The following is a 27021-nucleotide window of genomic DNA, read 5'->3' on the forward strand; positions in this document are numbered from 1 at the left end:
GGAGAGTCACGGTTTGCGCATGGTGTCGTACGCCGATGACACGCAGCTGGTCATCTCCCTATCGCGTGCACCCGGTCTCGCGGCAGACATCTTCAGAGCATGCATGCAAGACCTAGCTGCCTGGATGTCTGCCAACTGCCTTAAGCTCAACGGAGGCAAGACTGAGGTGCTGGTGGTGGGGGGAGACCGAACGGCTTGGACGTCGGCGTGGTGGCCACCTTGCCTGGGACCAGCACCAATTCCCTGCCAGGAGGCGAGGAATTTAGGTGTCTGGTTCGATTACAACCTAACTTTCGGACCCCAGGTGAATCGGGTGGTTGGTACCTGTTTCGGGATCCTCAAGACCCTCAGGAAGGTTCTGGAGCTCCTTCCCATCAAAGCCCGCCAAACACTAGTGCATGCACTAGTCACGTCCAAGATGGACTATGGCAACCTGCTCTACCTGGGGACTCTTGAGAAGAATCTGAGCCGCCTGCAGGTTCTACAAAATGCCGCAGCCCGGTTGGTTCTCAGACTGCCCAGAAGATTAGCTTCTAAAGCCGCGCTCCAGGCCCTGCACTGGCTTCCGGTGAGAAGCAGGGTGGAATTTAAAGCATTATGCACCTGTCATCGGATCGTCAACGGCAGGGCACCTCTTCCCCTGTAGGGTCTGCTGACACAATACGAGCCCTCTCGTTCTCTCAGATCTTCTGACTCGGGCGCCTGTCCATCCCTAAGGTGTCCAAAGCACGGATGGGCGGCAGATCCTTCAGGTATCTGGTTGCATCTAGCTGGAACAAACTTCCTGTGGCGTTGCGCCTGGAACCCTCAGAGCCCATTTTCAGAGCCAAGCTAAAAACATTTCTATATGCCCGGTAGTGGGTTCCCACCTTAGTACCTTCTCCTGCTAGCGCTCGCATCCTAGCGCGAGGACACGCCGTTGTGCGTCACCAAGCGCTTTACAAGACCCCCTATTATTATTATTATTAATAGTTCGCAGGATCCTGATGAATCATCTGGAGACAGTGGACACGAATGAATACATTCAGGTGGAAACTGCAGATACCAGCGAACCTCATAAAATATACAAAATAACATTGCGTATAAAGGGAGATAAGACTAGGAAAGTAAGGGGTCTGTTTTGGGATAACCTTTCAAAAGGCTATGACATCCTATTAGCTGAGAAAGACTGGCCACCAGAGTTTGTCAGGGAGTGCACTCGTGGCGAAGAAATGATTATGCCTGCCTTCTCAAATCATATTCCAATTCATAAAAAATACATATATGCAAGAAAATGGGCAGTAGCTCAAGCACCTGCATTATATAAAAATCATGTAGGATGGGATGAGGACTCTCCTCCTCACAAAATCCAGTTAAAATGTCAACCAACTGCACAAAGGCAGTACCCAATTAAGCAAGAAGCTAAAAAACAAGTCAGGGAGATCTTAGATCAACTTGAATACCAAGGGGTGATCTAAACATGCACCTCTCAAATGAACAATCCTTTGTTTCCTGTCTCCAAACCAGACGATTCATATCGTCTAGTCTTGGACTACAGACACCTTAACTCATGTTGCAAGACATTTGCTGTACAAAACTCACACAGTGCAGCACTTATAAATAACATTGTTCGCAAAAAATACAAAACAACATTAGACATCTCTAATGGATTCTTTTGTCAAAACATTGCACCTGAAAGCAGGTATTTAACCGCTTTCTCAATAATGGGGTCACAGAAAATTTCTGTCGACTCCTACAGGGATTCAAGAATAGCCCAGGATTATTCTCAGCAAGAGTAACAGAGTTACTACAAATATATGATGATAAGGCATTATCATATGTCGATGACATCTATCTCACAGATGATGACCTGGATACTCACTTGAAAAGAGTGAACACCTTAATACTTGGGTTCGCAGCAGAGGGTTACAAATTCAACTTTAAAAAGTCACGAATTGCCCATCTAATTGTTCTATTTTTACGATATGAAATATCAAGTGAAGGCAAAAGCCTAGCGGACAACTTCTTAGAGAAGTGCGCTGTACTCCAAGCACCAAAAACGCTGAAGAACTTCCAATCAATACTAGGTGTCCTGAATTTCGGAAGAACTTACATTCTAAATTATGCAGAGGGTTAAACCTCTCTATGAATTAATAAAACCTGATTTTAAACCAATCAATTGGACTCAAAAACACACAGACATTTTGAGATCATTGCAAACAGACATGTTAGCTAAAACAAAATTACAAACTCGCGACAGCACACGCAACCTTGTAATCCGAGTCATCCCAGGAAGATGCGGATTCACGTACCTGACCTCTAATGAGGGAGAAAAGGTACCAATAGCTTACAAATCACATCTGTACACAGAAGCTGAAAAAACATTCAGTCTTACTGAGAATATTGTAAATACGGTTCAAACTATTGTAGCAAAAGAAAGAGCCCAAGCCCAAGGCAGAAGAATAACTGTTTATACAGCAGAATCAGCCTTTGAGGCGTTATTAAGCCCAGTTAATCTAAAAACAGTGACATCAGATCCAAAATGGATACAGTGGGAAAATTCTCTTGCTGCAGAAGACGTGAAATACTATTTTGACCCGAACATGAAAAAACTGAAAGATCTTGTGTAATCTATATGGACAGATTTGCACAACATTAGGATGTGGATAATAAATCCTAAAATGCAGCATGCACGATTGTTAAAGGTCGCTGGCGCTGTGGTAAATTCAGACCAAAAATAACAAAAACTGAATCACTGAGAAACTGTTCGGCTCAGCGAGCTGAAATTAGATCTTTAAAGATGGCGCTTGATAATGCCTATCGTGAATTCCCGACACTAATCGTGTGCGATTCGCATTTCTGTGTCAAATCTTACAATAATGACTTGCAGAACTGGGTTCAAAACGATTACAAAGATGACACAGGTGCCACAATAAAGCATAAGAAGCTTTGGGAACAGGTAGTTCTTTTGCAGAAAGAACTACGAAAGACTCATGTGATACATACACTGAGTCATCAACGTGATGGCGTTCACGTTGCAGGGAATTCATTGGCTAATACAGCCACAGCGGAAGCAACTCAACCAGCTTCCGTAGCCACAAAAAAGCGTTCAGAAAAATACATAGATGGGGAAACCATGCTGGCGGTAAAAACGTCTTCAAAAGGCGACTGTGCAGCGCCTCCCGTAAGCTATCCACTCAATTATACATACATAATTGATGCAAACTCCGTTCCTTTTGCTCGAATCCCTGGAGTGGGGGATAGAGTAATTCCAAACACGAACAGGAGAGTCTTATTAATAGCAGACGCACACATGGGTGAAGGTCCGAGGCACAAACAGATCAAGGAATCTCAGAAAGAATTACAATCAGAATACTGGTGGCCGGGGATGAGCCTGCAACATTACAAATTTGCAAATAGCTGTCCAAACTGCAACAGAGATCTCAGTAGCAAACCGACCGGAGTATTGCCATGGCCATTCTTGTAGTTAGCATAAGTAAAATCCAGCGTCCCATTAATTTCCTTTTAAGACTAGATTCACTTAAAAATACAGACACCAGCGCTCGGCTGACACCAGAACTGTTATAAAAGATTTGCGAGTCTTTATCGGCACATACGCAATTGGCATGCTACGTTCTGACCAGGGTCCTGCTTTTAGCTCTCGAGCTTATAAGGAGGCCATGAACAGCATGGGCATTGCATTGCGGTACTTTTGTCCCTTCCATCCTGAGGGAAATGGGATTGTGGAAAGAAAAAAATGGGACATAAAGCAATCTATAACGGCGAGGGTATTAGGTACGGGTGATGGGTGGGTCCAACATTTAACAAGTGTCCAACGTAGTCTTAACAATCTGCCAAGAAATTCTCTAAAAGGTTTCAGTCCGTGCGAACTATTGTTTGGAACTAGAATGCATATTCAGGATTTAGATAGTCAGACTTCAGTGGTAGAAAAAAAATGCTTTGACATCAAAGATCGTTTGGCTGTTTTACAGGACTTAAATGAAACAAGAAAAGACCTGAGCAACATAAAGTGAAAACAGCAGCCAACAGCCACTGAAGATAAACCACCTGTCCCAGCAAGGCCTGTCTGGATTCCAAAGATTGGGGATCTGGTCAGAGAAAAGATCGCGGTGAAGAAGGAATTTGGGCCTTCTTACAGAAAAGCAGTACCTGTCTTAGCTATCAGCGGAACAAGATCAGTTGTACTACCGCCCCTTGCTGGTAAAAAGGAGAACCGAGTTGTATCCATCGACCTGGTAAAACCACAATCATGTGGCCAATAATAAGTAGTAGGCCCAGTGGACTCCCAAGAAATAGCAGAATACCAAAATTTGCTACAATCCAAGAGGTTCAAACTGAGAGACTAATCACATTTGATAAACCTGCAGTGAATAAAAAAGCACTATGCTACAATACCATGGAACCTAAATTGAAACAGTTCGTCAAGAAACACCTGTCTACAACGATGTAGCCTCAGACTATGCTAATGAAAGAAAAAATGAAAAAACAAAGGGAAATTCTGAAGCAATTCCAACAATTGACAGAACTGCATCTGGCTACTTCATCAATTTCGATAACTTTTCTGAAGATCCAAGCGAACCAGAAGAAACGCCAGCAACAAAAACTTTTAAAGACTAAGAAATTGAATTCTTTGACCAACTAAAAGAATATCTGATTTCTCCATGGATGGAATTTTGGATTGTGTTAGGTGTACTTTTCCTCCTGCTTTGGCTCATCATGGTACTTTGATTGGGAACATTCATTGAGGGAAAATACAGTACAATGGACCCAGCAAGTCAGAACATCAACTTGGTGCTAAAGCCACACAAGTCATCTCACATCGAGAAAAGAGAACTATCATCAGTAAATGTCACAGCCATTCCAATACCCGGTGGGGTAGCTTGGGACAAAACGGATTACGAAATCTATGGCCCGGTTGAACTCTTGAAATATCCACATCAGTTCAAAGTTCCATTAAGTGACTTTGTAAAACCAAGTACATTCTCTGATGATTGGGACTTTGAAAGCATAAATAATATGATGTCAGATTTAGTAATGTCAGCAAAATTTACGGAACATGATTACTTACAGGGTTCGTCGAATTATGAACAAATGTACTGCTACAACCACTATGCACATTACTATTTACATAAATCTGCTCAACCTAGAAATGTTTTAAAGTATAATCAATGGAAACATTGTGCAACTCCACCTAAAAGCAGTTCGAAAACATTTTATGAGAAATTTCCATACTTCTCAGGGTTTAACACAAGTGATGCAGAAACGTTTTATTTTAAACTGTTAAATAAGACAGGGATAAAAACAATGTTGACAAATACTAAATTGATTTATTCTGAAACATTTTATGAAAAAATGATTACATTTGGTTTTGATTTCTGGAAAAATAACATTGAAACGAAAACCATCTGGGGTACAAAAAATTGGCAAGTCCAAGGTTTAGAAGCATTATTTAGAGCCTGCATGATTCCAGAACAAATAATATTTTTGAATGACACCATTAAACAGACTACTTGTCTTGGCCTAGCTAAGATTAAAGACTTATTCCAAAGCCAATACCTTTTAGTAATACCACTACAGATGTTGAGTTAGACGTATACAATATATTACATCAAAACAGAACACATCCTAATTGGAAAAAGTGGTTAATCTGGCCAACAGACACAAATAACTGTCAAGATAGAGTCCTGAACAAAAAACAGGGGTTCAAAATGACCAGACAAGACCCTAGATACTGTAGGGAAACTATGCCTTGAATGGCTACAGACATCCACACTGGCTGAAATTAAGCAACACTTGACTTTACTTAAAGACGGTGCTGACTTACGTGATTTCATAATGGGACCACGCAAACAGCGTCAAAAACGTTTCATAGCGGCCGGTATATATGTTGCGTACAACGAAGCTTGGAAAGTAACTCAAATTGAGACAGCAGAGAAAATACGAGAAATTGATCGTATTAATTTGGAAAAATCACTTTCTGTTGTGGACAATGGGTTAATGACTCTGTCCTCCAGAATATATTCACTGGACAGTATTGTATCATCTGCTATCGATATAATAGATCAGGACTTACTAATGTTACAACACGGTCAGTCCCAATTACGTTCTATTGTACAGCTAGGCTGGACGTTGCAAAATCTGTGTTCTGGCTATGTGCCATGGCGTTTGATAAACACAACGTCATTATTCTTTATCTTTAACCTTACTGATAAACAAATTAGTTTGACACAAAAAGGAGCAGACTATACGATTCTGAGCATTGAAAAACTTGAGAGATTACCATTGACAATGTCAGAAAGACCTGTCATTGAATGGATAATACACAGAATAATTACAATTCCGATAACAACTTTCCAATTTAAATACTGCCAAGAATATATACCAGCGGGCCAGTATGAAAGGTTGGGTAAAGGGTACATTAAGTCATCATGGAAATTGCCTTACACACACACATGTTATAGTGAAAAGAAACAGAATGTATTCCTTAGTGGTAACAATTGTAAACAATCACTAAGCGGTATACTTCTATGCCAAGGTATTAATTTGCATGGGGCCTGTGAGGGGACTTCAAATAACCTTTCATGTCACCAGCACGGCACACCTGCAGCACAAATAGAGCCATTCTTTAGACGGCTTTCTAACGGGAGCTATATTCTAATAATGGACCACAGCTGTTGTGGCATGGTGCCAGGGAAAGCCTATCTCGTAAGTGTTAGTTCCATGGTCACTTGCTGTATGCAAGTATTGTATCCAAACAGCTCTCCAGATATGGAGGCGGCGATTTGGCCTTCTTTGAATATCTCTTCTATACGAATTGATACTTTAAGCAGAATGAAGTCTGTTCTTTTACAGACAACCGTGCCTTTAACGTCATCAAAAGAAACGTATGATCTTCTAGTTGCAATGACATCGGTAGAGATACATACCCTTTTATCAACAAATTGCCCCGTGCATTTCGTAGAAATGCTAAGCCAAATCCTAAATATGTCTGATGCCAGTGGTATCCTACATATATTTAAGACAATTTTTTCAGGACTGTTAACACCCTTTGAAGCAGTTCTGGGCATTTTTCCCAATTTTGTCCATTCTGTCTTTGGCGGCCTACCACTACTTTTGGGACTCGTAGCAGGAATTTTATTTTTGACCCTTCTGCTCCGATACGGCAAGCCAAGTCGCAGACAAGACTCAAGCAACGATGGAAGAAACGATCCTAGCTATACGCTATCGGGACCGCATAACTAAAGTCCTTGGATTAGCCCGGCTAAGAGATCTGAATATGACCTGGTTTCTTTCATTCAGACCAATCTGGCAAAATTGCATCCTACCTGTGCTTCGATGTATGCTATGCGGAGAAGAATGCGTGTTGGACGTCTGTCTTACACTACCATAAGCAGTACCATTGGATACAGATACTTTGCTAAGTCCGGTAACGGCTCATTTTGTGATATTTGTGAGGTTATTTGTAGAGCGCGACGTTCGCTCCGTAGGGAGCATCTTGGCGCATCGTGTTGTCCCCAGCGGCTACCCATTCTGATGACGGCATTCGTTGAGACTTCACCACTATGATTAGGTGGCAGTGAAGAACGAGATTAGAGCAGCATCACCCAGGTACTACCTTCTGTGAGCATTGCTGATCCTGACATCGATGATAGCAATCATTCACACGACTGCACTGTTGCGGCAATTTCAAACTTGGTCGAACTTTCACCTGATGTAGTAGACCAATTTTTTGCGAGTCTGTCTGAAATGATGTTCTCCCCTGAACAGAAAGAATAACTTTCAAGCAACGAGCACACAGCGTTCCCCTGAACTCTGAATTCGGCCTTCAGCTTTGATAAACAAAAGCTACTGAAAACATTTGGAACTATTTTTTCCCCTGAAAGCGAAAATATTTTTTTCAAACTTCCAAAATATTTACCTTTTTCTGGCACATGTACTTTGCTTAAAGTAGAACTATTCTTAAAGAACAGAGCTTCTATTTTTAGGAACTCTAGAGACAATATATCACCTCAGCCTCTAGCACATTTTTACAGCAACTGTATTTATATGTGATGGAATGGTCTCGACCTTCTTTTCTGTATTAAGAGCCATTTCATGTGTAATTTTCACAAATCGTTCAGCTAATATATATAAGCATGTTTAACTGAATGATTACACGGCTTGAAAAGTGTACAGTACAATAATCATTTTTGTGTATTTCGCATACACCATTTCGAATGCATAAAATATATTTTGGGGTGGGTCGGAATACACATGCACCTTTAAATGTTTACTATTGCTTAGTTTTAGTAATGATGGACATTAGATCGTGGAGTGGGTATTGTGTTTTATCTAGGATCCCGAATCAATATTGCTATTTTATGACCTTGTACGGCTATAATCAATAATATCCCTATAATGGCATAAGAATCAGATCCATATTTAAGTAAATAGCCCTTGCAGTCCAAAGCACGGCAGAAGCTACTTCCTTGGATTCCTAGAAAGCACAACGAGTTCTTTCGACACACTAAACCTCCAGCAACCTGGGAAATCCCCATTTGCTTTTGTTTTGATTTGTCATTAAACTCCTGCGAACACTAAAGGAACAGTCAGTTCTTAGTGACATCTTTATTGACGTCTTATGTCCAAACCTTACGTCAAACTCGGCACCTTTCAGGTATAAATATACCAACGTTGCCTTAAGCAAACACACGGTGGTGGTTTTGGAGCCAAGCAGCTATCTACTTGCCCGAGAGCCCAGCTGATGCGAGAGCCCACGGAAGCTGCCCCTCCTCTTTGACGCACTGAGAGAGACGCTGTCTTTTCTCCTGCCGAGAAAATCCAGCTCCGGTGTTCTCAGCCGCCTTCGCGGGCTGCTGGGATATCGAGTCCTGAAAGAAAGATACCAGACCTCCTGCATTCTATTACCCAGGTACAGAGCTGACTAAATCCTTAAAGAGAATTCTTGAGTCAGATTCTTCGCAAAACCAACCTAACTTAAACTGCTACTTACTTACTCCTTCCCACGTATTAGGCTTAGGTCAGGTACATCGGGGTAGGGGTATTTAGAAGCACCAGTTGAGTACGTTAGTCAATGTATATATGTATGTATATATTTTATCCATTTTAAAGTATCTTATGGCTAAGAAACCACATCAATGCTTTTACTGTATTATTTCATTATACTGCTTTTACTGTACGCACTTCACTTTACATTAAGTATTGCAATTATGGCAATTCATTTCTCTTGCATGAGAAAGAAGACTGCTCAATAAATTACACCTTTTTATTGAAAACGCCCGTCTCTCTCTTTTCTCTGCACTCTGGTGAAACTAAGTACGCACATTTGACTGAGTGAAATAGCTGTCTATTGTTTTCATACAACTCTAGAGATACACTCCTATTCTGAGGGAGCAAAGTTGTCATGTTATATGGTTGTCTGAAGCTAATCCCTTCTTGTCTATCTAGAGAGGTTAAACTCCTCCTCGTTTATTCGAGAAAGTTTCTAGTGACCTCTGAGCTAGCTGGCAAACCTTAAGTCTAATATAGTCAGTAGAGACCTAGTCGACCTCAGTCCTACGTCTCCACTGCTGAATATATTATTCCAATGCGCAGAGCCTATTGGGAATATAGGAACTACACTTCAACATAAAGCATGAACAGAGAGCACTATTTTACCAAGGCTGCAGGTGATGTCAGCTGTGGGCATGTGTGAAGAGGATCTTGCAAGATTACTGAAGCTCTTTTTTGGGTAGCTGCAGGGAATCGGAAGTTGAGAGCCCTGGCTGATATTGAGATGGTATATGCACGACCTTTTGACTAAACCAATATTTACTCAAATGTTTTAGAATTGAAAAACATACTTTTGCCTGAGTGGACAAAGCTCCACAAAGTTTTAGCCACACCTCTCAACCTCCGTGTCCACAAGACCCAGACACAGTGTAACTTTTGTATTTCCAACCAGTGTACAGCCCCGTGGATGTCACCAGTCCCACCAACCGTTCTCTGATGTGCTCTTCAGATGCGTGGTATCCACAACCTACTGTGAGCTGGCTCAACAAGACCTCTGGAGCCAATCTTACCCAGAACTACACACCGGAGCAGGGTCTGGGCATCACATGGCTGGTGAACTCGGAGCTGACCATCACCACTGAGGCAGAGTATACATGCGTGGTGGAGAACAAACTAGCCCGGGGCTCCGTGGATGTCATGTTGAAGGGTATGTGTGTCACTTTTACCACAAATACCACCGGTAATGCATGTGTGGTGGAAAACGAACTAGCCAGGGGTTCTGTGGATGTCATGTTGAAAAGTATTTGTGCCCCCTTTACCACAAACACCACCAGTAGTGCATGTGTGGCGGAGAACGAATTAGCCAGGGGTTCTGTGGATGTCATGTTGAAAGGTATGTGTGCCACCTTTACCACAAATACCACTCATAATGCATGTGTGGTGGAGAACGAACTAGTCAGGGGTTCTGTGGATGTCATGTTGAAAGGTATGTGTGCCACCTTTACCACAAATACCACCCATAGTGCATGTGTGGTGGAGAACGAACTAGCCAGGCGTTCTGTGGATGTCATGTTGAAAGGTATGTGTGCCACCTTTACCACAAACACCACCCGTAGTGTGTGTGTGGTGGAGAACAAACTAGCCAGGGGCTCCGTGGATCTCAAGTTGAAAGGTATGTGTGCCACCTTTACCACAAACACCACCCGTAGTGAGTGTGTGGTGGAGAACAAACTAGCCTGGGGTTCTCTGGATGTCATGTTGAAAGGTATGTGTGCCACCTTTACCGCAAACACCACCCGTAGGTGGTGGTCACCAGTTCACATCTCAAAGCTTCCAGCACCCCTCATTATGTTCACTGCTGTGAATGTACATTTTCTGTGTCTGGCTGAAAACATCATAAAACTGCTCTACTGAAGATGCAAGAGTCAGGGTTCCGCTGGCACCCCATTTCCACGGATACCCCAACAGTGCCATACAGTGCCGTGTGCTCCTGACACTGGCACTGCAAAGCCATGCACAAGTGCTCAGCTCAGCAGGGTGACAAGGTCTGCCGTAGGTCTGCACACCTGTGTCTGGAGATAAGACCACATGTTCATGACACCTGTTTCTTTTCTTCATTTTCAGCTTCTGGCCAACTGCTGAAGGAAAGCACACTGCGGGTCCTCAGCGCCGCCCCTTACCTGCTGCACCACACCCCCATTCAGGGGTCCCTCCTCACCGTGGGCGCCCTGCTCGTTACGCTGCTGTAGAGCCACAGGCAGTCCCCTCTACCTGCCCAGGTAAGCATGCAGTAAGATTTGTGAGTGATCTCTGCCTGCCCAGGTAAGCATGGAGTAAGATGTGCAGCATCCTTCCTGCCCAGGTAAGCGTGGAGTAAGATGCTTGAATCAACCCTTCCTGCCCAGGTAAGCATGGGTAAGATGTCTGTCATCTCTTCCTGCCCAGGTAAGCATGGGTAAAATGTATGTCATCTCTTCCTGCCCAGGTAAGCATGGGTAAGATGTCCGTCATCTCTTCCTGCCCAGGTAAGCATAGGTAAAATGTGTGTCATCTCTTCCTGCCCAGGTAAGCATGGGTAAGATGTCCGTCATCTCTTCCTGCCCGTGTAAGCATGGGTAAAATGTGTCATCTCTTTATGCCCAGGTAAGCATGGATTAAGATGTGTGTCATCTCTTCCTGCCCTGGTAAGCATGGAGCAAGATGTGTGAGTCAACCCCTTCCTGCCCAGGTAAGCATGGAGTAAGATGTGTGTCATCTCTTCCTGCCCAGGTAAGCATGGAGTAAGATTTGTGAGTGATCTCTGCCTGCCCAGGTAAGCATGGAGTAAGATTTGTGAGTGATCTCTACCTGCCCAGGTAAGCATGGAGTAAGATTTGTGAGTGATCTTTGCCTGCCCAGGTAAGCATGGAGTAAGATATGCGTCATCCTTCCTGCCCAGGTAAGCGTGGAGTAAGATGTGTGAATCAACCCTTCCTGCCCAGGTAAGCATGGATAAAATGTGTGTCATCTCTTCCTGCCCAGGTAAGCATGGGTAAAATGTGTGTCATCTCTTCCTGCCCAGGTAAGCATGGGTAAGATGTCCGTCATCTCTTCCTGCTCAGGTAAGCATGGGTAAAATGTGTGTCATCTCTTCCTGCCCAGGTAAGCATGGGTAAGATGTCCGTCATCCATTCCTGCCCAGGTAAGCATAGGTAAAATGTGTGTCATCTCTTCCTGCCCAGGTAAGCATGGGTAAGATGTCCGTCATCTCTTCCTGCCCGTGTAAGCATGGGTAAAATGTGTCATCTCTTTATGCCCAGGTAAGCAAGGATTAAGATGTGTGTCATCTCTTCCTGCCCAGGTAAGCATGGAGTAAGATGTGTGTCATCTCTTCCTGCCCAGATAAGCATAGGTAAAATGTGTCATCCCTTCCTGACCGGGCAAGCATGGGTAAGATGTGTGAGTTAACACTTGCTGCCCAGGTAAGCATGGGTAAGATGTCCGTCATCTCTTCCTGCCCAGGTAAGCATGGGTAAAATGTGTCATCTCTTCCTGCCCAGGTAAGCATGGATTAAGATGTGTGTCATCTCTTCCTGCCCTGGTAAGGATGGAGTGAGATGTGTGAGTCAACCCTTCCTGCCCAGGTAAGCATGGAGTAAGATGTGTGTCATCTCTTCCTGCACAGGTAAGCATGGAGTAAGATGTGTGTCATCTCTTCCTGCCCAGATAAGCATAGGTAAAATGTGTCATCCCTTCCTGACCGGGCAAGCATGGGTAAGATGTGTGAGTTAAAACTTCCTGCCCAGGTAAGCATGGAGTAAGATGTATGAGTTAACACTTCCTGCCCAGGTAAGCATGGAGTAAGATGTGTGTCATCTCTTCCTGTCCAGGTAAGTGTGGAGTAAGATGTGAGTCACCTCTTTCTGCCCAGGTAAGTGTGGAGTAAGATGTGTGAGTCAACACTTCCTGCCCAGGTAAGTGTGGAGTAAGATGTGTGAGTCGAGTAAGATGTGTGAGTCAACACTTCCTGCCCAGGTAAGTGTGGAGTAAGATGTGTGAGTCAACACTTCCTGCCCAGGTAAGTGTGGAGTAAGATGTGTGAGTTAACACTTCCTGCCCAGTTAAGCATGAAGTAAGATGTGTGTCATCTCTTCCTGTCCAGGTAAGTGTGGAGTAAGATGTGAGTCACCTCTTTCTGCCCAGGTAAGTGTGGAGTAATATGTGTGAGTCAACACTTCCTGCCCAGGTAAGTGTGGAGTAAGATGTGTGAGTTAACACTTCCTGCCCAGGTAAGCATGAAGTAAGATGTGTGTCATCTCTTCCTGTCCAGGTAAGTGTGGAGTAAGATGTGAGTCACCTCTTTCTGCCTAGGTAAGTGTGGAGTAAGATGTGTGAGTCAACACTTCCTGCCCAGGTAAGCATGGAGTAAAATGTGTGTCATCTCTTTCTGCCCAGGTAAGTGTGGAGTAAGATGTGTGAGTCAATACTTCCTGCTCAGGTAAGTGTGGAGTAAGATGGGAGTCACCTCCTTCTGCCCAGGTAAGTGTGGAGTAAGATGTGTGAGTCAACACTTCCTGCTCAGGTAAGTGTGGAGTAAGATGTGTGAGTCAACACTTCCTGCCCAGGTAAGCATGGAGTAAGATGTGTGTCATCTCTTCCTGCCCAGATAAGCATGGGTAAGATATGTGAGTCATCCCTTCCTACCCAGGTAACCATAGGTCACACATGTTTTAAGTGCAGGTGAAGCTCCAATCTTAAAAGGTCAGAGTTAAAAAAGAATGACCTTAGTAGCGCAGGTAACAAACGTGAACTTTTAAAAGGTGAAGACATTGTGTTCTGTTTCCATGTGGGAGGAGAGGGTCCAATGTTGGGGGGTGCAATGGTCCAGAACTGAGTATTTCTTCTTTTTCTTTCAGGATACGTGAGAGACCACCAATCAGCAGCAGGAATCGCGAAGGACCGCCCTGAAACACAGCTTCATTGAAGAATGTTTGCGTCCTGCCTGGGTATCTTTTCGTTCATAGGCTGCAATCGCTGCCAGTCCAACCACCCCACGGAGGAGAATACCAGCAGCCCAAGATCACACAGAGTATCAGCAGAAAAAGAGAATCACTGGAGGAGCCCGCTAATGCCGAACAAAACTCAATATTAGAGATTCTATTCTAGAAAAGGCAAAATCAGCTCCTAAAGACTTGACGGGGAAGAAAAATGAAAACCTAGAAGACTTTGTCAAATGACAGAATGGATAAAGTATAAAAGGACAGGTTACATAAAAACGTACAACAAACGGAAGGGGTAGTTGGGGGCAGTGACTGTAAAAACACAACCAGTGACGAGATGGAGGAAGGATTGTAAAGTACCATGTGAACAAGCAAGGGCCTGCCCCAAAAGTCCAACCTGCCCAGGAGGGCAGTACAACTACCTGCCGTGCAGGAGTGCAGTAACTATCTGTAGAAACTAGTAACTACTAGTGACTTGTAGTAACTACCACAATCAGCCAGCACCACCCTTAAGGCGGGGCAGGTGAGGTGGACAAGACTTTTCCAATTCCTCCATCTTGGGATGGCAGGAATTAACATATCAGGGCTAGGGTAGTGGTCCTTCTCACAGGAATTGGTCAATTATAGGGTGTAGACACCCTAAAGGTAGGTAGCCCGTTGGCTACTACCTCTTTTCCCCTTTAAGGCCCCTAAATCTAGTATTTAGGTGGCGTCCCTTGACCTTGAAACTTAGATTCGATGGACCTAAGAAGAGCAACATCCAAAGAAGAGCTGCTGACCCGAGAACCGATGACCAGCAGCCAAATATTGGCGCCAAAATCTGCCGGCTGCTTCCAGGACTCGACCATTGTGACCTGCTGTCTCATCCTGCAACTGTGAGGCCTTCAAGAACCACAAGCACCCCCAGCCTTCCACAAATTGCCAAAAACCTCCCTTGGAGTAGAGGAGCTACTCCCCTGCATCCTGCAGGCACAGAACCGCGTAGCACGATTTACCGATTTGCAGCTCCCTGGCGACTCCAATGCAGCACCCAAGCACAAGAGGTAACCCAGCTTCGGAGGGTCAGACCTGTCCCCCCCACCAAGTGAGAGGACACCAGGACTTACTGGAGTTGTGCTGTATCAATACCCGGAGTACAGGACCCACTACAACGATGACCGAGAAGAAAGAAGACAATACGGACTCCAACTACCCAGGACACAGGCATTAATCAATAGACTTTGAGACCCCTGAGACCTGCTCTGTGTGTGGCCCAGCTGTCCTGGAATAACCTCTGCAACCTGCCTGCCTCTGACCTCAAGGACCATCTTGACGCACAACGTTTGGCTGTCCTATCTGCTCTGTACACAGCCCGCCTAGCCTGGGTAATGACGAACCAGCTGTGCTTCCATAGTTCTGAGGCCCTTGCGACCTGCTCCCTTGAGTGGGCCCCCCCAGACTTACCTTTAAATCATTCTGTGCAGTGTGTTTACAAGTGGGCCCCCTTCTTCGTAGCACCTGCTATCAACAACCTCAGCACCCTGCTACCGGCCGAATCCGGAACGCTCCTGAAATTCTGCTGCTGGAACATTAAACAAAACCAAAGGGCACGATGGACGGAGTGTTGAACATTGCAAGCACTCACCCCCAGTCAACTGATCTGGGTGTAATCCATCATCATTCTTTAGCTCACTCCGCCACCCCAGTTCGGACATGGCCATATGCAAATCAGCCTGACCCTGTGCCTCATGGGAACAGTCCAGCCCGAACTGCCAATCCACTCACCCCAATCCAGAAGGTGAACCTTGAGAGCCCACTGTCTGATTTTCAATGCATTTTTCTATCTCTTCCCATTAACCTCTATGGTGCGTAATGGTGCAACTGATTTATTTTGCGAACTTTAAAAATTTGTAAAAGAAATAGTACTTTTCAAATAGTACAAAAATCTATGTTATTTTTATAAATTGGTCTCGGATTTATTCTTGAGTGAGTGTCTCATGTATTGCCTTTGTGAGTACAACAAATGCTTAGCACTACCCTCTGATAAGCCTAACTGCTTGCCCAAATTACAACAAATATTGCGTTAGTATTATCTACTTTTACCTCTGTATACCAACCGGGGCCTCACTGGACTCTCTGCACAGTTAAATTCATTTTGCTACACTATATATGGAGCTAGTTTCCTACAATGTTCCACTTCTGTGTGTTACCGGGATTTGTCGAGAAGTTTGGAATCAATACTCAAGAACCACTTTACCATTCCCCATTACTGAGTGGCGTAGCAAGAGAGGGGGTAGAGGGGTACAGGGGGGTTGCGGTTCGCACCGGGAGGCATGAGTTTTAAGGGTAGCAGCCCCACCCCCCTGCTCTTCCATGCGGCTGCCAGAAAGACAGAGTGGCAAAGACAGGAACAGCCATGGGAGGCAAACTGTGTACTACGCCACTGCCGTTACTACAAGACATTCCCGCCCCAGTGAAAGTGGGACCGAAAAAGACTCCTGTAGAGCTGCAGCTGACAGGAAGAGGTTTGAGGACCAGGCAGATGGATTCCGAGAGAGTATCTGGCTGGGAGATAGTACGGAATACAGAGAAGGTGTACATGAAAGGTAGAAGAGTTTCTGTGAGAGCTGGAGCCCCGGCACAGGCTTAGCACGATAGAACCCGGGTCCCTCAGGAACGACCATTAACCTCTTATTGTGCAATCCTCACATATCCTTGATGTCTTTTAAATCTTGACATCCAGGAAGCCCCATGAATGCATTATTAAAGGCAATAATTAAAATCTACTGGTTTAGTAAAAAATTTGACATTAAAACAGAGTGTATGGCACAGTGGTGCTGCCGAAGAGATTGTGTTTCATTGTGTGACGCTGACAGCCACTCCTACCGCAGAGATTGTGTTTCATTGTGTAAAGCTGGCAGACGCTCCAACCGAAGACATTGTGTTTCATTGTGTAACGCTAACAGCCACTCCTACCGCAGAGATTGTATTTCATTGTGTAAAGCTGGCAGACTCTCCAACCAAAGAGATTGTGTTTCATTGTGTAAAGCTGGCAGACGCTCCAACCAAAGAGATTGTGTTTCATTGTGTAAAGCTGGCAGACGCTGCTCCCGAAGAGATTGTGTTTCCTTGTGTAAAGCCAGCAGCCACTGCTACCGAAGACATTGTGTTTCATTGTGTAAACCTGGCAGACACTCCAACTGAAGAGATTGTGTTTCACTGTGTAACGCTGACAGCCACTCCTACTGCAGAGATTGTGTTTCATTGTGTTAAGCTGGCAGACGCTCCAACCGAAGAGATTGGGTTTCCTTGTGTAAAGCCGACAGCCGCTACTACCGAAGATATTGTGTTTCCTTGAGTAAAGCTGCAGACGCTCCTACCAAAGATATTGTGCTTCCTTGTGTAAAGCTGGCAGACGCTCCAACCAAAGAGATTGTGTTTCATTGTGTAACGCTGACAGCCACTCTTATCAAAGAGATTGTGTTTCCTTGTGTAAAGCTGGCAGCCGCTCCAACCAAAGAGATTGTGTTTGATTGTGTAAAGCCAGCAGACACTCGTACCAAAGAGATTGTGTTTCATTGTGTAAAGCTGGCAGACACTCCTACCGAAGACATTGTGTTTCATTGTGTAAAGCTGAAAGCCACTCTTACAGACGAGATTGTGTTTGATTGTGGAAAACTGGCAGATGCTCCTACCGAAGAGACTGTGTTTCATTGTGTAAAGACGGCAGACACTCCTATCAAAGAGAATGTGTTTGATTGTGTAATGCTGACAGCCGCTCTTACCGAAGACATTGTGTTTGATTGCGTAAAGCTGGCACACACTCCTACCAAAGAGATGGTATTTGATTGTGTAATGCTGGCAGACACTCCTGCCGAAGAGATTGTGTTTGATTGTGTAAAACTGACAGACACTCTTACTGAAGAGATTGTGTTTGATTGTGTAAAGCCAGCAGACACTCGTACCAAAGAGATTGTGTTTCATTGTGTAAAGCTGGCAGACACTCCTACCGAAGACATTGTGTTTCATTGTGTAAAGCTGAAAGCCACTCTTACAGACGAGATTGTGTTTGATTGTGGAAAACTGGCAGATGCTCCTACCGAAGAGACTGTGTTTCATTGTGTAAAGACGGCAGACACTCCTATCAAAGAGAATGTGTTTGATTGTGTAATGCTGACAGCCGCTCTTACCGAAGACATTGTGTTTGATTGCGTAAAGCTGGCACACACTCCTACCAAAGAGATGGTATTTGATTGTGTAATGCTGGCAGACACTCCTGCCGAAGAGATTGTGTTTGATTGTGTAAAACTGACAGACACTCTTACTGAAGAGATTGTGTTTGATTGTGTAATGCTGGCAGACTCTCCTACCGAAGAGATTGTGTTTGATTGTGTAAATCTGGCAGACACTCCAATCGAAGAAAATGTGTTTCATTGTGTAATGCCTACAGCCGCTCTTACCGAAGAGATTGTGTTTGATTGTGTAAAGCTGGCACACACTCCTACCGAAGAGATTGTGTTTCATTGAGTAAAGCTGACAGCCAATCCTACCGAATAGTTTGTGTTTCCTTGCGTAAAGCCGGCAGCCGCTGGTACCGAAGACATTGTGTTTCATTGTGTAACTCTGGCAGACGCTCCAACCGAAGAGATTGTGTTTCATTGTGTAAAGCTGGCAGTCGCTCCAACTGAAGAGATTGTGTTTCATTGTGTAGAGCTGGCAGACACTCCTACCGAAGACATTGTGTTTCATTGTGTAAAGCTGACAGCCGCTCTTACTGAAGAGATTGTGTTTGATTGTGTAAAACTGGCAGACGCTGCTACAAAAAGAGATTGTGTTTGATTGTGTAAAGCGAGCAAATACTCTCTTCTCTTCCTCAATCTTCTAGCTCCACCTCACCCTTCTCCCTCCACCTCACTCTTCTCTCACCGTCTCACCCATCTCTCTCCACATCACCTATCTCTCTCTCCATCTCACTCTTCTCTCTCCACCCTACTCTTCTCTCTCCACCTCACTCTTCTCTCTCCACCTCAATCTTCTAGCTCCACCTCACCCTTCTCCCTCCATCTCACTCTTCTCTCTCCGCCTCACCCATCTCCCTCCATCTCACTCTTCTCTCTCCATCTCACTCTTCTCTCTCCACCTCACTCTTCTCTCTCCACCTCATTCTTCTCTCTCTACCTCACTCTTCTCCCTCCACCTCACTCTTCTCTCTCCATCTCACTCTTCTCTTTCCACCTCACTCTTCACTCTCCACCTCACTCTTCTCTCTCAACCTCACTCTTCTACCTCTACCTCACTCTTCTCTCTCCACCTCACTCTTCTCTCTCTACCTCACTCTTCTCTCTCCACCTCACTCTGCTCTCTCCACCTCACTTTTCTCTCTCCACCTCACTCTTCTCTCTCTACCTCACTCTTCTCTCTCCACCTCTTCTCTCTCTACCTCACTCTTCTCTCTCCACCTCACTCTTCTCTCTCCATCTCACTCTTCTCTCTCCACCTCACCCTTCTCTCTCCACCTCATTCTTCTCTCTCTACCTCACTCTTCTCCCTCCACCTCACTCTTCTCTCTCCATCTCACTCTTCTCTCTCCACCTCACTCTTCTCTCTCCACCTCATTCTTCTCCCTCCACCTCACTCTTCTCTCTCCATCTCACTCTTCTCTTTCCACCTCACTCTTCACTCTCCACCTCACTCTTCTCTCTCAACCTCACTCTTCTCCCTCTACCTCACTCTTCTCTCTCCACCTCACTCTTCTCTCTCTACCTCACTCTTCTCTCTCCACCTCTTCTCTCTCTACCTCACTCTTCTCTCTCCACCTCACTCTTCTCTCTCCACCTCACTCTTCTCTCTCTACCTCACTCTTCTCTCTCCACCTCACTCTTCTCTCTCTGCCTCACTCTTCTCTCTCCACCTCACCCATCTCTCTCCATCTCACTCTTTTCTCTCCATCTCACTCTTCTCTCTCCACCTCACACTTCCCCCTCCATCTCACTCTTCTCCCTCTACCACACTCTCCTCCCTCCACCTCACCTTAACCTTCTCTATCCAGCTCACCCTTCCCTCTCCACCTCACTCTTCTCTCTCTACCTCACTCTTCTGTCTTCACCTCACTCTTCTCTCTTCACCACACTCTTCTCTCTCCACCTCACACTTCTCGCTCCACCTCACACTTCTCTCTCCACCTCACCCTCCATTCTCCAACTCAAGCTTCTCTTTCCACCTCACCCTTCTCTCCCCTCCTCACCCTCCTGTCTCCACCTCACTCTTCTCTCTCCACCTCACTGTTCCATCTCCACCTCACCCTCCTCTCTCCACATCAACCTTTTCCCTCCACCTCACTCTTCCCCTCCTCCTCACTCCTCACTCTTCTCTCTAAACCTCTCTTCTCTCTCCACCTCATACTTCTCTCTCTACCTCACATTTCTCTCTCTACCTCACCCTCCTCTATCTACCTCACCCTCCTGTCTCCACCTCACTCTCCTCTCCCCACCTCACTCTTCCCTCTCAACCTCACCCTCCTCTCTCCACCTCACCCGTCTCTCTCCACATCACCCTTCTCCCTTCACCTCACCTTCCCTTCTCTCTCCAACTCACCCTCCTCTCTCCTCCTCACTCTTCTCCCTCCACCTCACTCTTCTCTCTCCACCTCACTCCTTCCCTCCTCCCCACTCTTCTCTCTCCACCTCACTCTTCTCTCTCCACCTCACTCTTCTCTCTCCACCTCACCCATCTCGCTCTTCCTCACCCTCCTCTCAATCTTGCTCTACTTTGTCTTTCCAACATGCCCTCCTTCTCTCCACATCACCATCCTCTGTTTGTTCTCACCACCCTCCACTCTCCTCCTCACTCTTCTCTGCTCCACCTCACTCTTCTCTCTCTACCTCACTCTTTCCCTCCTCCCCACTCTTCTCTCTCCATCTCACTCTTCTCTCTCCACCTCACCCTTCTCTATCCAACTCACCTCACCCTCCTCTCCACCTCACCCTTCTCTCCATCTCACCATACTCTCCACCTCACCCTTCTCTCCCCTCCTCACCCTCCTCTCTTCACCTCGCCCTTCTCTCTCTACCTCACCTGTCTCTCTTCACATCACTCATCAACTCCTCCACACTCTTCTCTCTCCACCTCACTCTTCTCTCTCCACCTCACACTTCTCTCTCCACCTCACCTTTATTCTCCACCTCAAGCTTCTCTTTCCAGCTCACCCTCCTCTATCCACCTCACCCTTCTCTCACCACCTCACCCTTCTTTCCACCTCACCCTTCTCTCCCCTCCTCACCCTTCTCTCCCCTCCTCACCCTCCTCTCTCCACCTCACTCTTCTCTCTCCACCTCACTCACTCTTCTCTCTCCACCTCACTCTTCTCTCTCCACCTCACTCTTCTCTCTCCACCTCACACTTCTCTCTCTACCTCACCCTCTTGTCTCCACCTCACCTTCATGTCTCCACCTCACCTTCCTCTCTCCACCTCACTCTTCTCTCTCCACCTCACTCTTCTCTCTCCACCTCACTCTTCTCTCTCCACCCCACCCATTTATCTCCAGCTCACCCTCCTCTCTCCTCCTCACTCTTCTCTCTCCACCTCACCCTCCCTTCTCTCTCTACCTCACCCTCCTCTTTCCTCCTCACTCTTCTCTCTCTACCTCACTCTTCTCTCCCTACCTCAATCTTTAAGCTCCACCTCACCCACTCTTCTCTTTCCACCTCACTCCTCACTCTTCTCTCTCCACCTCACTCCTCTCTCTACCTCACTCTTCTCTCTCCACCTCACTCTTCTCTCTCCACCTCACTCTTCTCTCTCCACCTCACTCTTCTCTCTCTACCTCACTCTTCTCTCTCCACCCTACACTTCTCTCTCCACCTCACTCATTCTCTCTCCACCTCACTCCTCTACCTCCACCTCACTCTTCTCTCTCCACCTCACCCACTGCTCTCCACCTCACTCTTTTCTCTCCACCTCACTTTTCTCTCTCCACCTCACTCTTCTCTCCCCTCCATACCCTCCTCTCTCCACCTCGCCCTCCTCTCTCTACCTCACCTGTCTCTCTCCACATCACTCATCTCCTCCTCCTCACTCTTCTCTCTCCACCTCACTCTTCTTTCTCCACCTCACTTCTCTCTCTACCTCACTCTTCTCTCTCCACCTCACTCTTCTCTCTCCACCGCACTCTTCTCTCTCTACCTCACTCTTCTCTCTCCACCCTACTCTTCTCTCTCACCTCACGCTTCTCTCTCCACCTCACTCTTGTCTCTCCACCTCACTCTTCTCTCTCCACCTCACTCTTCTCTCTCCACCTCACTCTTGTCTCTCCACCTCACTCTTCTCCCTCCACCTCACTCTTCTCTCTCCACCTCACCCACTGCTCTCCACATCACTCATCCCCTCCTCCTCACTCTTCTCTCTCCACCTCACCCTTCTCTCCCCTCCTCACCCTCCTCTCTCCACCTCACTCTTCTCTCTCCACCCCACTCACTCTTCTCTCTCCACCTCACTCTTCTCTCTCCACCTTACACTTCTCTCTCTACCTCACCCTCTAGTCTCCACCTCACCCTACGTTCTCCACCTCACCCTCCTCTCTCCACCTCACTCTTCTCTCTCCACCTCACTCTTCTCTCTCCACCTCACCCATCTTCTCCAGCTCACCCTCCTCTCTCCTCCTCACTCACTCTTCTCTCTCTACCTCACCCTCCCTTCTCTCTCTACCTCACCCTCCTTTTTCCTCCTCACTCTTCTCTCTCCACCTCACTCTTCTCTCTCTACCTCAATCTTCTAGCTCCACCTCACCCTTCTCCCTCCACCTCACCCTTCTCTCTCTGCCTCACCCATCTCTCTCCACCTCACTCTTCTCTCTCCACCTCACTCCACTCTTCTCTCTCCACCTCACTCCTCTCTCTACCTCACTCTTCTCTCTCCACCTCACTCGTCTCTCTCCACCTCACTCTTCTCTCTATACCTCACTCTTCTCTCTCCACCCTACTCTTCTCTCTCCACCTCACTCTTCTCTCTCCACCTCACATTTTCTCTCTCCACCTCACTCTTCTCTCTGCATCTCACTCTTCTCCCTCCACCTCACTCTTCTCTCTCCACCTCACCCACTGCTCTCCACCTCAATCTTCTCTCTCCACCTCACTTTTCTCTCTCCACCTCACTCTTCTCTCCCCTCCTCACCCTACTCTCTCCACCTCACCCTCCTCTCTCTACCTCACCTGTCTCTCTCCACATTACTCATCCCCTCCTCCTCACTCTTCTCTCTCCACTTCACTCTTCTCTCTCCACCTCACCCTTCTCCCTCCACCTCACCCTTCTCTCCCCTCCTAACCCTCCCTCTCTCCACCTCACTCTTCTCTCTTCACCTCACTCTTCTCTCTCTACCTCACTCTTATCTCTCCACCTCACTCTTCTCTCTCCACGCCACACTTCTCTCTCTACCTCACCCTCCTGTCTCCCGCCTCACCCTCCCGTCTCCACCTCACCCTCCTGTCTCCACCTCACCCTCTTCTCTCCATCTCACTCTTCTCTCTCCACCTCACTCTTCTCTCTCCACCTCACCCATTTATCTCCACCTCACCCTCCTCTCTCCTCCTCACTCTTCTCTCTCCACCTCACCCTCCCTTCTCTCTCTACCTCACCATCCTCTTTCCTCCTCACTCTTCTGGCTTCACCTCACTCTTCTCTCTCCACCTCAATCTTCTAGCTCCACCTAACCTACCCCCTCCACCTCACTCTTCCCTCTCTGCCTCACCCATCTCCCTCCACCTCACCTATCTCTCTCCATCTCACTCTTCTCTCTTCACCTCACACTTTCTCTCTACCTCAACCTCCTGTCTCTACCTCACCCTCCTGTCTCCACCTCACCCTCCTCTCTCCACCTCACTCTTCTCTCTCTACCTCAATCTTCTCTCTCCACCTCACCCATCTATCTCCACCTCACCCTCCTCTCTCCTCCTCACTCTTCTCTCTCCACCTCACCCTCCCTTCTCTCTCTACCTCACCCTCCTCTTTCCTCCTCACTCTTCTCTCTCCACCTCACTCTTCTCTCTCTACCTCAATCTTCTAGCTCCACCTCACCCTTCTCCCTCCACCTCACTCTTCTCTCTCCGCCTCACCCATCTCTCTCCGCCTCACTCTTCTCTCTCCACCTCACTCCTCACTTCTCTCTCCCACCTCACTCCTCTCTCTACCTCACTCTTCTCTCTCCACCTCACTCTTCTCTCTCCACCTCACTCTTCTCTCTCCACCTCACTCTTCTCTCTCTACCTCAATCTTCTCTCTCAACCCCACTCTTCTCTCTCTACCTCACTTTCTCCCTCAACCTCAGTCTTCTCTCTCCACCTCACCCACTGCTCTCCACCTCACTCTTCTCTCTCCACCTCACATTTCTCTCTCCACCTCACTCTTCTCTCCCCTCCTCACTCTCCTCTCTCCACCACTCCCTCCTCTCTCTACCTCACCTGTCTCTCTCCACATCACTCATCCCCTCCTCCTCACTCTTCTCTCTCCACCCCACTCTTCTCTCTCCACCTCACTCTTCTACCTCCACCTCAGTCTTCTCTCTCCACCTCACCCACTGCTCTCCACCTCACTCTTCTCTCTCCACCTCACATTTCTCTCTCCACCTCACTCTTCTCTCCCCTCCTCACCCTTCTCTCGCCACCACTCCCTCCTCTCTCTACCTCACCTGTCTCTCTCCACATCACTCATCCCCTCCTCCTCACTCTTCTCTCTCCACCTCACTCTTCTCTCTCCACCTCACACTTCTCTCCCCACCTCATCCTACATTCTCTCACTCAAGCTTCTCTTTCCATCTCACCCTCCTCTATCCACTTCACCTCACCCTTCTCTCTCCACCTCACCCTTCTTTCTATCTCACCCTTCGATCTACCTCACCCTTCTCTCTACCTCACCCTTCTCTCTCCACCTCACTCATCTCTCTTCACCTCACTCTTCTCTCTCTACCTCACTCTTCTTTCTCCACCTCACTCTTCTCTCTCTACCTCACTCTTCGCTCTCTACCTCACCCTCCTGTCTCCACCTCACCCTCCTGTCTCCACCTCACCCTCTTCTCTCCACCTCACTCTTCTCTCTCCACCTCACTTTTCTCTCTCCACCCCACCCATTTATCTCCACCTCACCCTTCTCTCTCCTCCTCACTCTTCTCTCTCAACCTCACTCTTCTACCTCTACCTCACTCTTCTCTCTCCACCTCACTCTTCTCTCTCTACCTCACTCTTCTCTCTCCACCTCACTCTGCTCTCTCCACCTCACTTTTCTCTCTCCACCTCACTCTTCTCTCTCTACCTCACTCTTCTCTCTCCACCTCTTCTCTCTCTACCTCACTCTTCTCTCTCCACCTCACTCTTCTCTCTCCATCTCACTCTTCTCTCTCCACCTCACTCCTCTCTCTCCACCTCATTCTTCTCTCTCTACCTCACTCTTCTCCCTCCACCTCACTCTTCTCTCTCCATCTCACTCTTCTCTCTCCACCTCACTCTTCTCTCTCCACCTCATTCTTCTCCCTCCACCTCACTCTTCTCTCTCCATCTCACTCTTCCTCTTTCCACCTCACTCTTCACTCTCCACCTCACTCTTCTCTCTCAACCTCACTCTTCTCCCTCTACCTCACTCTTCTCTCTCCACCTCACTCTTCTCTCTCTACCTCACTCTTCTCTCTCCACCTCTTCTCTCTCTACCTCACTCTTCTCTCTCCACCTCACTCTTCTCTCTCCACCTCACTCTTCTCTCTCTACCTCACTCTTCTCTCTCCACCTCACTCTTCTCTCTCCGCCTCACTCTTCTCTTTCCACCTCACCCATCTCTCTCCATCTCACTCTTTTCTCTCCATCTCACTCTTCTCTCTCCACCTCACACTTCCCCCTCCATCTCACTCTTCTCCTCTACCACACTCTCCTCCCTCCACCTCACCTTAACCTTCTCTATCCAGCTCACCCTTCCCTCTCCACCTCACTCTTCTCTCTCTACCTCACTCTTCTGTCTTCACCTCACTCTTCTCTCTTCACCACACTCTTCTCTCTCCACCTCACACTTCTCGCTCCACCTCACACTTCTCTCTCCACCTCACCCTCCATTCTCCAACTCAAGCTTCTCTTTCCACCTCACCCTTCTCTCCCCTCCTCACCCTCCTGTCTCCACCTCACTCTTCTCTCTCCACCTCACTGTTCCATCTCCACCTCACCCTCCTCTCTCCACATCAACCTTTTCCCTCCACCTCACTCTTCCCCTCCTCCTCACTCTTCTCTCTAAACCTCTCTTCTCTCTCCACCTCATACTTCTCTCTCTACCTCACATTTCTCTCTCTACCTCACCCTCCTCTCTCTACCTCACCCTCCTGTCTCCACCTCACCCTCCTCTCCCCACCTCACTCTTCCCTCTCAACCTCACCATCCTCTCTCCACCTCACCCGTCTCTCTCCACATCACCCTTCTCCCTTCACCTCACCTTTCCTTCTCTCTCCAACTCACCCTCCTCTCTCCTCCTCACTCTTCTCCCTCCACCTCACTCTTCTCTCTCCACCTCACTCCTTCCCTCCTCCCCACTCTTCTCTCTCCACCTCACTCTTCTCTCTCCACCTCACTCTTCTCTCTCCACCTCACCCATCTCGCTCTTCCTCACCCTCCTCTCAATTCTTGCTCTACTTTGTCTTTCCAACATGCCCTCCTTCTCTCCACATCACCATCCTCTGTTTGTTCTCACCACCCTCCACTCTCCTCCTCACTCTTCTCTGCTCCACCTCACTCTTCTCTCTCCACCTCACTCTTTCCCTCCTCCCCACTCTTCTCTCTCCATCTCACTCTTCTCTCTCCACCTCACCCTTCTCTATCCAACTCACCTCACCCTCCTCTCCACCTCACCCTTCTCTCCATCTCACCATACTCTCCACCTCACCCTTCTCTCCCCTCCTCACCCTACTCTCTTCACCTCGCCCTTCTCTCTCTACCTCACCTGTCTCTCTTCACATCACTCATAAACTCCTCCACACTCTTCTCTCTCCACCTCACTCTTCTCTCTCCACCTCACACTTCTCTCTCCACCTCACCTTTATTCTCCACCTCA

General features: G+C 47.1%; 1 protein-coding gene across 1 annotated transcript in view; it reads left to right on the plus strand.

Annotated features, from left to right (window-relative positions):
• Positions 1-15928, plus strand: part of LOC147668831 (V-set domain-containing T-cell activation inhibitor 1-like) — a 145592-nt gene extending 129664 nt beyond the window's left edge. The window contains exons 4-6 of the mRNA XM_086948419.1: positions 9944-10198; positions 11116-11270; positions 13887-15928. Of these exons, the coding sequence (XP_086804545.1) occupies positions 9944-10198; positions 11116-11240 (380 nt within the window). The 3' untranslated portion in view covers positions 11241-11270; positions 13887-15928. The remainder of the gene's footprint in view (positions 1-9943; positions 10199-11115; positions 11271-13886) is intronic.
• The last annotated feature ends 11093 nt before the right edge of the window (positions 15929-27021 follow it).

This window comes from Lissotriton vulgaris, unplaced genomic scaffold (assembly GCF_964263255.1).
Source record: "Lissotriton vulgaris unplaced genomic scaffold, aLisVul1.2 SCAFFOLD_3258, whole genome shotgun sequence".
Taxonomy (NCBI): Eukaryota; Metazoa; Chordata; class Amphibia; order Caudata; family Salamandridae; genus Lissotriton; species Lissotriton vulgaris.